The following is a 13,941-nucleotide window of genomic DNA, read 5'->3' on the forward strand; positions in this document are numbered from 1 at the left end:
AATGAGGAAACAGGAAAGGTGAGCAAGAAACCACCAGCAAGTTTTGACAGCTGCTGAGGAAGACTAATGGGTTTCTAAGGAAACAGAGGCAGCAGCCATTTTAGTGGCATTTGCTGTATGAAAAATATATAGACACTGACATCCCCCCACCCCCCTCCCGCCCTTGGCATCTTCTCTCTCTCCATGCTTCAGAGCCCCTCCACCCCCGAGGTGAAGGGTGGGGATCAGGTTTCCTTGAGACGCAGCAGCCACCTGTCGCAGGTGGCCGGCCACCGGCCACTCAGAGTCACCACCTAGCGCCCTCCCCGCAGCGGGCGGGACCGTGGGACTCCCCACCCCCGGGCGCCGCAGTGCAGCGGCGAGCGGGTGGCTGGCTTGAGCCCTCCCCGTCCCCACGTCCCGCCCCTCAGGTCCCCTCCCTCCACCCAACCTGCAGCAGGGCAGGCCACGAGAGGGCTGTCTGTCGCAGCCGGCTGGTCGCGAGGCGGGCCAGGGGAGGCGGTCCCAGAGGCAGAGTGGGCGCCGGAGGTCGCTGCAGCCGCGGACACCGCGCGCCGCTGGCCAACATGGTCGCTGCGCACGCTGCCCATTCTTCCTCCTCCGCCGAGTGGATCGCCTGTCTAGATAAAAGGTAGCTCGGGAAGGGCCCCAGCGGGGCCGGGACTCTGCAGCGCTGCGCCTGCCTAGAGACCGCGGGGGGTCGGCCACCCAGAGTCGCACCCCCATACCTGGGCGCAGCCCACCCGGCTGCGGGAGAAAGGTCTCTGAGCGGGGGAGGGGGCGGAGGGGCCTTATCTGGGATGCATGGGGACACAGCCCCCTGCTTCTGGTGGGGCGCCACCTGCATAAGGTTTTTATGTGAGGTGGAGAAAATGCAGTGGAGTGCGGGGGTGGGGGGAGAGCACCAGCCTCTCCAGTCTCCCGCCCCTCCTGCCCCTTCTCTCCCCTACCCCATCCCGCAACTCCGGGCTCTGCTCTCAGGTGGGGGGTTATCTTCTCTTGGCATCACCTGACAGAAGAATAGATTCATACCTTCGTCCAGCAGTTCAGACCACTAGGAGTAAATGTAATTTAAGTTTTAAGCAGGGGTTGGAGGAGAGGCAGGTGCAGAGTAACATCCTTTTTTTTGTTCCTGAAAGCAAAGTGCGAGGGACCCAGTGGAGCTGTCTAGTGCCTTCTCAGCCCGTGCTCCCGCCGTCGCTTGCTCAAGGTCTGTGTTAGGAAGGTCATGAGGAAGACTGCTTTCCTCTTATTAGTTGCTTAGGAAAAGACCCTTACTCTAAAAAAATTTGAAACGGTAAAAAGAGCATTGTAATTCCCGATGACAGCTCTATATAAGGAGGTGCTGTGTTTAACAGCGGACTGCGATTGTTTCCAGGCTCTGACAGCATAATTTTCTGTTTGTCCAGATTGTGGGTTTAGCAGTAATCATTACGCAGTATGTTAGCAATTATAGTTTATTACCCTGATTAAAAGGTGATGCATCTGAACTTTTAAGAACTGAGCAAGAAATCTTGCACAGTGAACTGCCTCTGCATTTCTGAGTTTGATGCAGCAGGGTAATGATTCATGTCTTGCAGCTATCTGCATGATATCTCAATTTGCATTAGTGTGAAATATTTTGCGCTCTGCCATATTGAGATTTTTACAATTAGCAGATCTGTAGCCAGATCAAACTTGAAAATCGTATGTGTGATAGGCTCTGTGTACTTTACTATTATAGGCATTTGTTGAAAAAAAGTAATTTGAGAAAAGCTAAATGTGGCTCATTTGAATAACTTAATATATCTGAAAATAATTTTTACTTTCAGTTACCACACAGCAGCAAGATTTTTTTTGGCAGACGGTACCCTATTTATGTCTAAAATGATATGTACTAATATTAGAAGAGTTACATGCAATAAATAGTAAGAATTGAAGCAATGGTTAAATCATACAGAATTATGTAGAGAAACTAATAGCATGTTTAAGGGAAGAGACTGCTAATGTGATTAGTAATCTAAATTTAATAGTTTAGGAAAGATGAATAATAAAAGAAGAGAAAATCAAGCCTCTTGTACTTAAACTATAAATAGTAGTACTGTCTTATGAGTGAATTTTAAAGATAATAGATTACATGTTTCTATTCGGAGAAATGCATGGCAGGCCATTTTTTGAACAGTCAGTAATTCACTGGAAACCCTTTAGTCAATAAGTAGTTATGGCAAAATCATAGAGTAATGCTAACACAAGAGGTCGTATTTGACTGTCTTTTCATAATGTGTATCTGCCCAAATTATTATTATTATTTTTTGGAGTAGAGTTTTAGAACATAGTCATACAATCTAATACCACCATTTATAATGGGGAAAAAATCTACCAGGGGGAAAAAAACAACCCTCCACAAATACAGAGCCTTCCATTTTTAGAGTGCAGGGGAGTGGACAGTTAAGATTTTTAGGTCCAGAGCTGTCACCAGTTCTGATCTTGGACATGTCACTTTTATTTCCCCAAGTGACTGAAAAAAACGAGGATGGAAATGTTTTACTAAGGATTAGTATATCAAATGGGAAAAAAATGGTGAGTTCTTTGAAAACTGTTAGGTGATATGTAGGTATTGGTGTTGAGAACCTTGCCATTTTCCGCAGCATCGATGCTGGAATTTCTTTGAAGAGATTAGGACTGGCAATCTCATTGTAAGAGGGCCTTGTTTTGAAGTTGCATTTTTACTAAGATTGTTAATTTTTCAGGGGAAGAGGAAGATTAAGGGTGCTGATGGATGTGGGCTAAAAAGTCCTGAAGTCACTCCTTAGTGGGACATAGCTCTCAACATTTCTGAGAAATGCAATCTTGATATCCTATTCTAGGTACTGTGTTGGGCATTGGGAATGCAAGAAAAAAAAAATTAGAGTTTCTTTTTGATTTGGGGGTGGGACAGCTACATAAAACTAACCACAATGTAATAAGTGCTTTAATGGAGATATTTGAGGTGCTTTGGGAATGCAGAGGAGAGAGTTGGCAACTCTGCGGGGATGCTTCCCACAGGTTCCTGCCTGGACCTTGGAGTTAAGGGGAATTTTATCAGACAGAGAATTGGGGGAGGGCATGCCAGGCACAGAGAGCAGTGTGCACAAAAACACACAGGAGTAGCATATAAATACATCTTTTCTTCCCAACCATAAATCCCTCTGTAACCAAATCAAGAGTATAGGAAAATATTCTTTATTTTTCTAAAATTTTTGATTATGGACATTTTCAGGCATAAACACAAAAAAGAGGGAATGGTACATTGAGCCCCTATGTATTACTTGGGGATATGATGCTGGGATCTTTTTTACAGCTGGGAAATGTAGTCTTGATATATGCATTATGCAAGTATCAACTGTTGGGGACAGCTAGAAAAAGAGGGCTCAGGGGTTAGAAATAAAAAGGGGAGTGAAGGTACAATGTCTGCAGGAGTACAGAAGTATGCAATTAAAGTCAAAACAAACAAGACAAGGAAAATAAAGCCATAGAAATGTTCGTTAGGCATGCCTAGGAAGATATCATAGACAGGACAACACTATATAAATTTACATGTGGGAGAGGGGGTTGAAAAATATGTAGATACGTGGATTAGGTTGAAGAAAGAAAATCCAAAGCTGCCTATGTATCAGGCATACAAGTTCTTGAGCTGTGGTGGAGTGGAGGAGATGAGAGTGTGCAAATACTAACCTTAAAATCAGAAAGCATTGAACAATTGGATGGATAAAAAGATATTGAAAAAAGTCTCAGTGGACATATTGTTGAAGCAAAACAAACCTACCGCTCTCATAAAATCTTACAATATTTCCTGAGCAGGGATGGTCACTAGAAACATATTACGTAATAGCCACTATTTCAGATTTTGGATATGTAAAATATCTTTTTTTTTTTTTAATTGTGTTGACCATTGTTTAATTTTAGTGAAAATGTTTTTACCATAAGATTTTGTTTGCCACCTGTGAATTTAAGAACTCTTTATAAGTCATAATTTTTATGGTTGGTAAGGGAGTATTATGAAGGAACCACACATATTCACATATGTATAGTGAATCATCACTGGAATTAATGACTATGAATCAGGAGTTCACAAACAATGGCCTGTGGACCAGATCTGACAGTATGTCTCCTGAGCTAAGAATGCCATGTACAGTTCTGAATGGTTGGAAATAAACTGAGAGACTATTAATACTTCACGACCCCTGAAATTTATATGAAATTCAAATTTCAATGTCCATAAGCAAAGTTTTATTGGAACACAGCCACACTCACTTTGGTTACTTATTGTCTATGGCTACTTTTACGCTACAGTGGCAGGGCTGAATAGTTGCAACCAGCAGAAACTCTGTGGCCCACAGAATTTAAAGTATTTAAATTTAAAGTATTTAGGTGGATCTTGGAAGAAAAGTTTGCCATCCTCTTACAGATGAAAGAAGTTAAGCGATTGACAGAGAAACCACTGGAGAGAAAAGAAATTGTCTTTGGGAAAGAGTTCATAATGTTTGGTTTCTTGTTCTTCAGTTAGAAGCATAGCTTGGAGGGAGGTCCCCAGTTGATTAGCTTATTTGAGGACCACTGGTGATCTCAGGCCAAAGCAGAAAATGACGTTAACACGGTTTGGATGTGTAAAAATGGTTGCCATCTTTCAAAACAGCTGAGAAATTTTTAAAAATTATTAATGTTTCACTTAAAAAGTGCCTCACACAGTGTTCTTGCATCTGACTTAATCCCCACATAAATGTCAAGTTAGCTATTTTGATGTGATTAGATGTGAGCAAAAGAAATCAAGGAACAAATCTGTTAAAAACCAAAATACTTTGTAGTAGACATGGTGAGAGAGGATGACTCAAATATCAAAGAAGCATCAGACACGGGTCCACCCTTGAGGAATAGAGAAGATCAAAGAAGCATGCAGAGCGGGAGGAAGGCTGGGGAAGGCTGGTGTCTACCCAGGCAGGTCCCATGATGTTATGCTAGCAAATTCTCAGGATTCAGGGCTGGTCTTGCACTCCCTGAATCCTGACTTGTCAGCACATTGTTCAGGTACAGATACACAGGCATTAAACTCTCAAAGACTGTAAAAACCAGAAAGATAGTTCATGAATTTGAAAATAATATTAGAGAAGTGGACACTCACATTCTTTGGCTACTGTATTCCTTCTCTAGGGAAGCTATACGGGAAACCCAATTATTACAAGAAGTTCATGTTGTGCATTTACAATGAGAAGCAAAGCTGCCAGGAGATCAGAACACTTACAACTTCTGGCCAGCTTTTTCTCTTCCTAGAATGACAGAGCCCAGGAATTGAATGATAATCAGAAGTTAGTTCTGAGAATCCTTCAGGACAGCTTGGCTTTCATCTTTTCCAGTTAGATGACCATTACATGTATTCCCATAGCACACTCTGCCCAACACTGCAAAAACACAAGTCAGACTGCACTGCAATTGCTGATGTACTTTTTGCATCACTTGATGTCAGTCTTTATATTTTATTCATCATTTTATTTCCAGCTTCAAAATGCAGTGCCCTGATTGTAGAAGGTGCTTATGGGATCAGGGCGAGATGGTCATCCTTAAGGATGGAGTGGCATCTGTAACCTTGTAGGCAAATCCTTTCACTTGTCCTTTTGTCTTGGAAAAGGCCTGAATGGGCACCATCAACATCTGCCTCTGCTGTCCTTCTGTGTTTCCTTGGCCGTGGTGAATATTTTTTTAAAATGACATTGCGTAGCTCTGTTCTATTATTAAAAATACTTATTTTACAGAAAATTTCAAAATGTATAAAAAGAAGAGAGAACAGTATGATAATTCTGTTGTACTTCTCCCTACTCCCTCCAACAATTATCAACTCACAGCCAGTCTTGTTTTATTTATACTCCATTCACCCCCTGCTGCTTCCAGGATTATTTTGACACAAATCACAGACATAGTATTATTTCATCTGTAAATATTTCATTACATATCTCTAAAAGATAAGGATTCTTTATAAAGATAACAATAGCACTTTCACACATTAAAAATTTGACGTTAGTTTCCTAATATAACCAAATATCCAATCAGTGTTCAAATTTCTCCATTTAGCTCATAACTTTCTTTTTTGCAGTTCGGATTAGGATCCAAATAAGATACATCTTCGTCTTTTTTAATCTCTCCATTTTCCTTCTCTCTCATTTTCTTCCCTGTAACAAGTTTGTTGAAGAAACAGGCATTTTTTACATAGCCTGAATTTAATGATACCCCGTGGTGTCTTTTAGTATGTCCCTTTGTTTTCCATATTTCCTATAAATTGTTATTTGGATTTAGGGCTTGATCAGATTTAGATATGACTTTTCGTAACAATATTTCACAGAAGTGTTATATACTTCCATCATGAGGCACGTATGTCAAGCGATCTCTTTTTGTGATATTAGCAATATTTTTAAAGTTTAATGCTAGGCAACTATCTTATCTGCAGCTTCTTGGGGGACATCTCATTGCAGCACAGAACACATGGGAGCACATAGCATATAAATGTACAGCAATTAGAAGACAACCCTGTAATCAGGGTTAAATTCTGTGGTGCTGACTCTACTTGCCCTAGGATTTTAGGAAAGTTTCAGCCATAGCCAGACTCCCTCAGATGGGAGGCCTGTGGGGGATGGTGTGCCCATGGTGTAAATGGGCCTGAGAGAAGGATGCCTGGCCTTCCACACCCTTGGCCCTGCAGCCTGGTCTCCTGAACACAGCCTCGGAACCTGAAAGAGTCTTCAGAGGAAGGGTAGTGCTCTGCAAAGCAGATTCTGCCTCCTTGTTTTAATTTGGATTCCCCCAAATGGACCTCTCGCTCCTCCCATGAGGGTGAGACTGGCAGATCCCTTTCAGTTCCAATCTTCTATGAATGTATAAGATTTCATAGCCCTTCCATAGTAGCTGCTTATTCTCCTGGACCACTGTCTCAAACCCAGGTAAGCTAGTTTTTCCTTTGTCAGATTTAAATCCATCTTCATGTATCTTGGACAGTGGCAGTGAAGAGTCAGCTTTCCAGATAAGGGAGAGGGAGAGAGAGAGAGGGAAGACTACCTTGGGTGTACTGAGAGGCTGAAGAAAAAGAGGACAGAAATAACTGGGTGGAGAGGATGACAGAGAAAGACCCAGCCAAACATATGAAAGCAAACAATCTGACTGGTGGGAGTGGAGGCACCTGGGTACAGTGTATACTCAGCTGTATCCATGTGCATCCATGTGCTTCCCCTGCAGAAAAAGGAAAACAAAGTGCTGTTACTGCCTTCTTTTCTCTTCACACATGCTCTTTCTCGGAGCTCTCATCCATTTCCTGTGTTTAATTATACAGATTACTTAAACTCTGTATCCTTGGTTTATCTTCCAAACCAGATGCATTTTTGTCTCTCTGTCGGATATTCCCACATCAATGTCCCATTAATATTTTGGGGCAGACATTGTTTTCCTTCACCTACTTCTCTTATAGGGAGGCTGGAAAAACAAAATACTTATCCTCCTAGTCTTTCTTGGGACTAGGTGTCCATGTGGCACAATCCTGGCCGATGAGATATAGCAGAAGTCTACTAGAGGCTTCCAAAAAAGTTGTTTCTTTACTGATAAAAGATACATGTATTTGATATCTGCTTCTTCTCTTCTTTTTGCCTGCAATTACTACTTGAAGCTTGGCTTATGGAAACCGTATTGTAATCCCAGAAGGAAGGGCCGGGAGAAACAGACTCAAATTTTGACTTCGTTCAGCTGCTGAATTTAGATCAATAGTTGCTTACCTTCAGATTTTTTGTTTTGTCATGAAAAAACAGACCTTACTTCTGGAAACCACTCTTTGTTAGGGTTTCTATCTGTTGTCAAAACTGTTCCTAACTTAACAAGTTGATATTCAATTTATCTAAAACTGATTTTATCTTTCTTCTCTCCACTGGGTTCTTCTCCTTACTTTCTTATATTATTAATGACACTTCTAGTCTTATACTCAAAACTTTGATATTACCTGTGTCTTCTCTGTCTATCTCCCTTTTGATACCTAACCAGTCACCATTCTTCTCTTGGCCTTTATAGTTTACTTCTTCATTTCAGGGCCTTATCATCTGGATCCGAATCTTCTCATTGTTTCCTGCTTCCAATCTGTAAGACAATGTTTTCAAATTGGCTTTGTTTTAGGGTTAGCCAGACCTGGGTCCAAACTCTGTCACCTATACCTCTTCACCATGCGATCTTGGCAAAGTTATTAAATTTTCTGAATCTCTATTTCCAAATTGTCATATTAGGCTCCAAAGACCTACTTTAATAGCTGTGTTTGTGGGCAAATGCAAATATATGGTCTTTGATAAGTGGAGAGCATAGCGTAGGGGTTAAGAGTTTGGGAGCAAGACCATATTGGTTCAAATTTCAGTTTCGATTTTTATTAATGGCGTAACTTTAGGAAAGTTATTTAGTTCTCGCAGTTGTTTTATAGATTCCTCAGGATTTTCTATGTAGACAGTCTTGTCTGTGAATACTGGAAGTTTTATTCTTTTGGATTGTTGTGTCTTTTATTATTTATTTTTATTGCTTTGTTGCATTGGTGAGACTTTCTACGATAAAGTTGAACAGAAAGAGTGAGAATGGACTTCCTTGTATCAGGAAACATTTTTTCCTCTGTTTTTTCTTTCCTTTATTTTGAAAAAAGCTATGTAATGTTGATGTTATTTTTAAAAAATGTTTTATAGTTATGATCTGGCCAGGAGTTTTCCGATGTCAAATTCAATCTCTTTGAGAGAGGACTACTCAGATTTTCTATTTCTTCTTGTGTCAGTTTTGATAAGTTATCTTATGGAGTTTTACTCATTTCATCTAAGTTATTAAGTTTGTTGGCATAAAATTTTTCATAGTATTCCTTATTAATCTTTTAATGTCTAGGATATGTAGTGATATTCGCCTTCATACCTCATATTAGTAATTTGTGTCTGCTCTCTGTTTTCTTGATCAGTCTTTCTAAGAGCTTCTCAATTTTGTTAATCTTTGAAAAGAACAAACTTCTAGTTGATTTTCTTTATTGTTTGAGAAATTCATTGATTTCTGTGCCCTTTCCCCCCTTTATTCTATTAACTTTGGCTTTAACTTGCTCTTCTTTTTATGGCTTCTTAAAATGGATATTTAGATAAGTAATTAAAAATTTTTTCTCTTTTCAAATATGAGCATTGATGCTATAATTTCTCATAATCAGCAAAATAAGGAGGCACAATTATTTTAGTATTCAATGTTTGCAAACGAAAACTTTTTTTGACGGAGAAGAACAATTAATCAGGCGGATACTGGGACCTATTGACATCCTCAACCTCATGAAGAAGATGCTGTGCAATGTGATGAACAACATCCCAACAGTGAATTCAGCAATGGGTTTCACAGGATTCTCAATATGTCTCGATAGCATGATGCCAAAAGGACATTAAAGGAGAGTATTTTTTCTAGGGGTCCAATCAAATAGACAGCTTTCTGATGGTCTGATTTAATCCCAGGATATATTTTAGGATATTTTCAAATTGGATGGATTACTTCTCTTTCAAGAAATACTTCATAAACATTGTTTTCCACATCTGAGCTATTAATAATTATTAAAATTGGGCAACAATGACTTTGAAGTAATATTTCCCAGTAGATACATGGAGTGCTGCTATTCCGTGTTGTTGGTTAGATGAAGAGTAATATGACTTTAGACTCTGTCAAACTGAGGGAAAATTACATCCACATTTGATAGCCAAACAAAGATCTATATCTTAATGGTGATCCAGCCTTTCTTGTGAGGTTGTAGGGGCAAGGGTTTCTTCTGAAGGAGGAATGTTGGTGCCACTCTAATACTCTAATAAATTGTGGTCAAGAGTCCACAGGTTATGCCCCAGAGCATGGACCCTATAATTGTTACCATGGAAACCAAGGAACTTGTGTCAATTGCACGGAACCTTAAAATGCTTAGCTTTGAGTAACATAATTTTCTGAAAACACTTTCATAGAATAAAATTGTAAAATGTAAGCATATCAAATAGGATGACTTGACCTATAGGATTATTACCTATAATTGACCAAAAGTTCAAGAACCTCTCTTTTATTTAAATAAATGAGGAGTGCTTGATTCAGCAGCACTTACACTAAAATTGGAATGTTACAGAGAAGATTAACATAGCTCCTGCACAAGGATGACTTGCAAATTCATGAGGTGTTCTATATTTTTAAATATGTGCGGGGGCAGATTTAGTGCCCATCTGGGCACTAAATTTATTGGGGTGATCACTTTGTGAGTTAAATATATCTCTAATCATTACACTGTACACCTGAAACTAATATAATATTGTATGCCAATTATAATTGAAAAAAATATTCTTAAAAATAAATAAATGGGGAAATAATTTTTTAAAGGCCCCTAGAAAAAGCTTAATTTTTAGAGATGTTGAAAACAAATAGAAAAGATCTTTGACGGTAAGCAGAAATTACTTGGAACTTAAAAATTTGAGTCTTGATTTTGTATATGAAATTTCAATTCTGTTTAAATTCCATATGAAGGCATAAATGCCTTGCCTGGTGTTCAGGTTCTGCAGCTTTATTCTTCTAGTCATTGATTGGTTATTTGTTGAACATGCTGCAGAAAAAGTTGAGTTCTTGATCAACACGTTTTCTTTATCAACTCTTTAAACAAACTTTTGGGATATAAGAAAGTTCTTTCTTCAGTGTCTCTTGCCACTCCGTTTGTCACTCTTCTGTCTCCTTCTCCCTGCCTCATGCTCTTTTCCTCCTTCCTCAACCCAAATGTGCTGTAGAAAAAGGATCATACATTAGTCATCTACTTTCCTTTGGCTCATTCGTTTATTCATTCATTTATTCATTTAGAGATTTTACTCTCTGTTTTCCATGTGCCAGAAACTTTTGGTAGGGATTGGCTAGTGAGAAGAATTGACAAGGCCCCTAACCTCATGAATTTAAATATTAGTTGGGAAGACAGAAATTATTTCAGTCAGTCCTTCATAAAACTATTGAGTAACTACTGTGGGCTAGATACTGTTCCAGGTGGTAAGGAATACAGTAGTGAACAAAACAGGAAAGGTCAGGTTGTAGTAAAATCAATGAGGCCAAAGATAGGAAGATACGGAGTGATGGAGAAGGGGGACAGACAAATCTATACTACAGCGTCAGAGAGTGATAAGACCAACAAAGGGAAAAAAGGCAGAGAAAAGGAGAAGAAACCGAGTAGCGGTCTTATTTTAGAGGGTACTTGCAGGTCCTTCTGCGGAAGTAACGTGATCAAAGACCTTGAATAAACTGAGAAGCCCCATAGTGTGAATTTAAATCAGTGTTATTCACACTTTACTAACTAGGCAGATGAGATATTTTAGTGAACATAGGTGGGGCTAGTACCTGGTGTGAGGATACAGGCTGAATAAATATGGTACCACACTTTTGTTTGGTTACTAGGCCTCATTTGGAGAAAATGCCTACAGTATATTATTGCTTTTGTTAATGAAATAGACAAAGGTAATTTCAAAAAACAGTTGAAAGGAATAAATTTTGAAATTTCGGTTTATCCTTTAAATATTATTTTTTAAATATATTTAAAATACTGTTCACTTCAGTTTTTCTTTATTGTAATTTTTGAGGAAAAGGAAAGCTACCCCTAGAGAGCTGATAAATGTCATACAGATCAGGAAAAGTACTATTATTTAAATGAGGTTCTAAAGACATACATGCTTTTGGCTGTGGGTGCTGATAGCTGACTGATGGTGGTACCAACATCCCCATTCTACTAATGGACTTTTGGGTTTCATGTTCAGCCAGTTTAGTTTTATCAGCAATGAATTTATCTGGCTCCCCTGTGGGATTAGTGTTCTCTAAGACGGGCCCCTCAGACAAATGTACCACAGCAAGAAAATGGTCCAGGATACTTAGAAACTCCAATAATTTCTCATTTTAAGGATTTTTTCATTATTTTAAAGAATTTTTCCATCATTATTTCACCATTTGCCTTTCGATCATATTTTTGTATTGAATTCCTATATTCTCCTTATCAACTAATTAAATGATATGGCAATATGTTTATGAATTTTTTCATGTCAGAAATTGAAGACCGTTTGAGCACAGTAAATCCCTGGTGATGTTAAGGTGCCACGCATGCAGCAGACTCATTGCAAATATTCCCTGGTGGTATTTAAAGGTCTGATTTGTAGAGTTAGGACTATTCTAGTCAGTAACCAGGTTTTACATTTTATTTACTGAAAATAATTTAAATACTTAGACTAGGAGTCCCTGTTTAATTATCCAGATCATCAGAACATAAATAGGGGAGTCCTTTATTGATACAAAAAGGTGCAATTACAGAAAATACCAACGGGACCGTAAAATAAAGCAGCTTCATCTAGACGGCAGATCTCCAAAGCAGGGCTGAACTTGGATGCCAGCTGTCTGAATGGGAATGCAATTTTATCATGCTCTTTCATCTCCTTGTGCTGTAACTGTACATTATCAGTTTGTGACTGCACCTTATCTTTTCCTCCATTGAATTTTACATTATTTCTGTTACTTTACTTCCTATCTTTTCAGCACTTCTCTGGATATTTATCTGAACTATTTTAGAGGTTCATTTTAGAATTCAACATTTAACAGATTATGGATATCAAAGTAAAGCTCATTAAAAAAAAAACCTTTGTATTTAGATAATTAATTTTTTTGGTCTCTATCATTAGAAGTCCTAACCCTAACTATCTAAATTGCCCAAATGAGCAAGAAAACTGCTCCTCAGAGGAGCTTACAGAAATCAAAAGTGAACACGACTTAAGCCTGGTATTTATTGTTTTGGATTATCTGAAAGAGAATCATAAAGTAGTCAATTGCAAAATTGAAATAACTTTAAAATATGTATATTTTATTTACAACTTTTAGAGAAAGAATATACGTATTAGAGAGAACAGAGAGTGGATGGAAATAAAATAAACAGTAAGATGGAATGATTTGAAAAACGCTTGAAAACTATCTAAAAGGGGAATTTTCTTCTTTCCATTTTAGTTGAGCTAACTTTGACTTATTAATTTTTCTTTTATGTATCACCTACTATTGATTTTTATCTACCAGTAGAGAATTTTGCAGGCAAGTTCTGCCACGTAAGAATGCCTCCACAAATAGAATAGCATTTGAATCTATTTCTTTTGTATCTAGATAAGCAGCACAGGCATAAAATTGATTTTATGTGCTGAAATCTACTTATTGCTATAATTACATAGCAGAAACTTTATTGATGGAAGTTATCTCATAGAATTTATTTTGAGGGAATTAAAAAAAGATTTTTAAAAATAAAAAATGAGTAATGAAGGAAATTATAGAGGGAAAAGAAAACATTTTTTAAAAATGCTCATTCATGTTTAGATGCTAAAACAGTTCTGGGAGACAGGGAGACAGCACGACTCTTTGACGTGACACATGATGTAGTTGCTGCTGCCACATCCCTTCCTTTTCCCTTGGTTTGAGAGAGCTGTTGCTGGCTTGCAGCTGAGAGCTGACAATATTCACACACCCTCTGCTTCTTTCTAAGAGGGTTACAAGTTGACATGTATTGACAGGTCCTTCTCCTTCCCAGAAGGAAATGACAGGAGCTTATGAAAGGTAATGGACTATGATTTAAACTTCATTTTAACTGGGGCAAAACCAAAGAACTTCTGGCTTATAATTATTATAGTCCTACAAACCCTATACTGGGAAGAAATCATCTTAAAATTTTAGTGTGTTATGGATATTATGGATATCAAAGTGAAGCTCATTAAAGTAAAGCTCATTACAGTATTTTTTCTATGAGTGTTTTTTCTTGTTTGAGCTCATGTTTTAAGACTTCATGCCTCTTAAAATTAGCATTATAGGATGATCATTTTTCTAGGTTATTAAAAATCCTTTGTAAATATAACTTTTATTGGCTGAAATCATATAGCTCAT

At 38.4% G+C, this 13,941-nt stretch overlaps 1 protein-coding gene and 1 non-coding gene across 3 annotated transcripts in view; both read left to right on the forward strand.

Annotated features, from left to right (window-relative positions):
* The first annotated feature begins 250 nt into the window (after window positions 1–250).
* The window catches only part of RAPGEF4 (Rap guanine nucleotide exchange factor 4), a 259,909-nt gene continuing 246,218 nt past the window's right edge, over window positions 251–13,941 (forward strand). Inside the window, exon 1 of one of the 2 annotated variants that reach the window (XM_039855519.1) lies at window positions 251–631. In XM_039855519.1, coding sequence (XP_039711453.1) covers window positions 567–631 — 65 coding nt within the window. In that variant the 5' untranslated portion in view covers window positions 251–566. The remainder of the gene's footprint in view (window positions 632–13,941) is intronic. The other variant, XM_039855513.1, reaches the window with a different exon arrangement.
* Window positions 10,098–10,204, forward strand: LOC120597501 (U6 spliceosomal RNA). Its single transcript, XR_005651387.1, has one exon. It is a non-coding gene; the product is annotated as a U6 spliceosomal RNA (small nuclear RNA).

The sequence above is a fragment of the Pteropus medius genome, unplaced genomic scaffold (genome assembly GCF_902729225.1).
Source record: "Pteropus medius unplaced genomic scaffold, Ma_sr-lr_union100, whole genome shotgun sequence".
NCBI classification, from domain to species: domain Eukaryota; kingdom Metazoa; phylum Chordata; class Mammalia; order Chiroptera; family Pteropodidae; genus Pteropus; species Pteropus medius.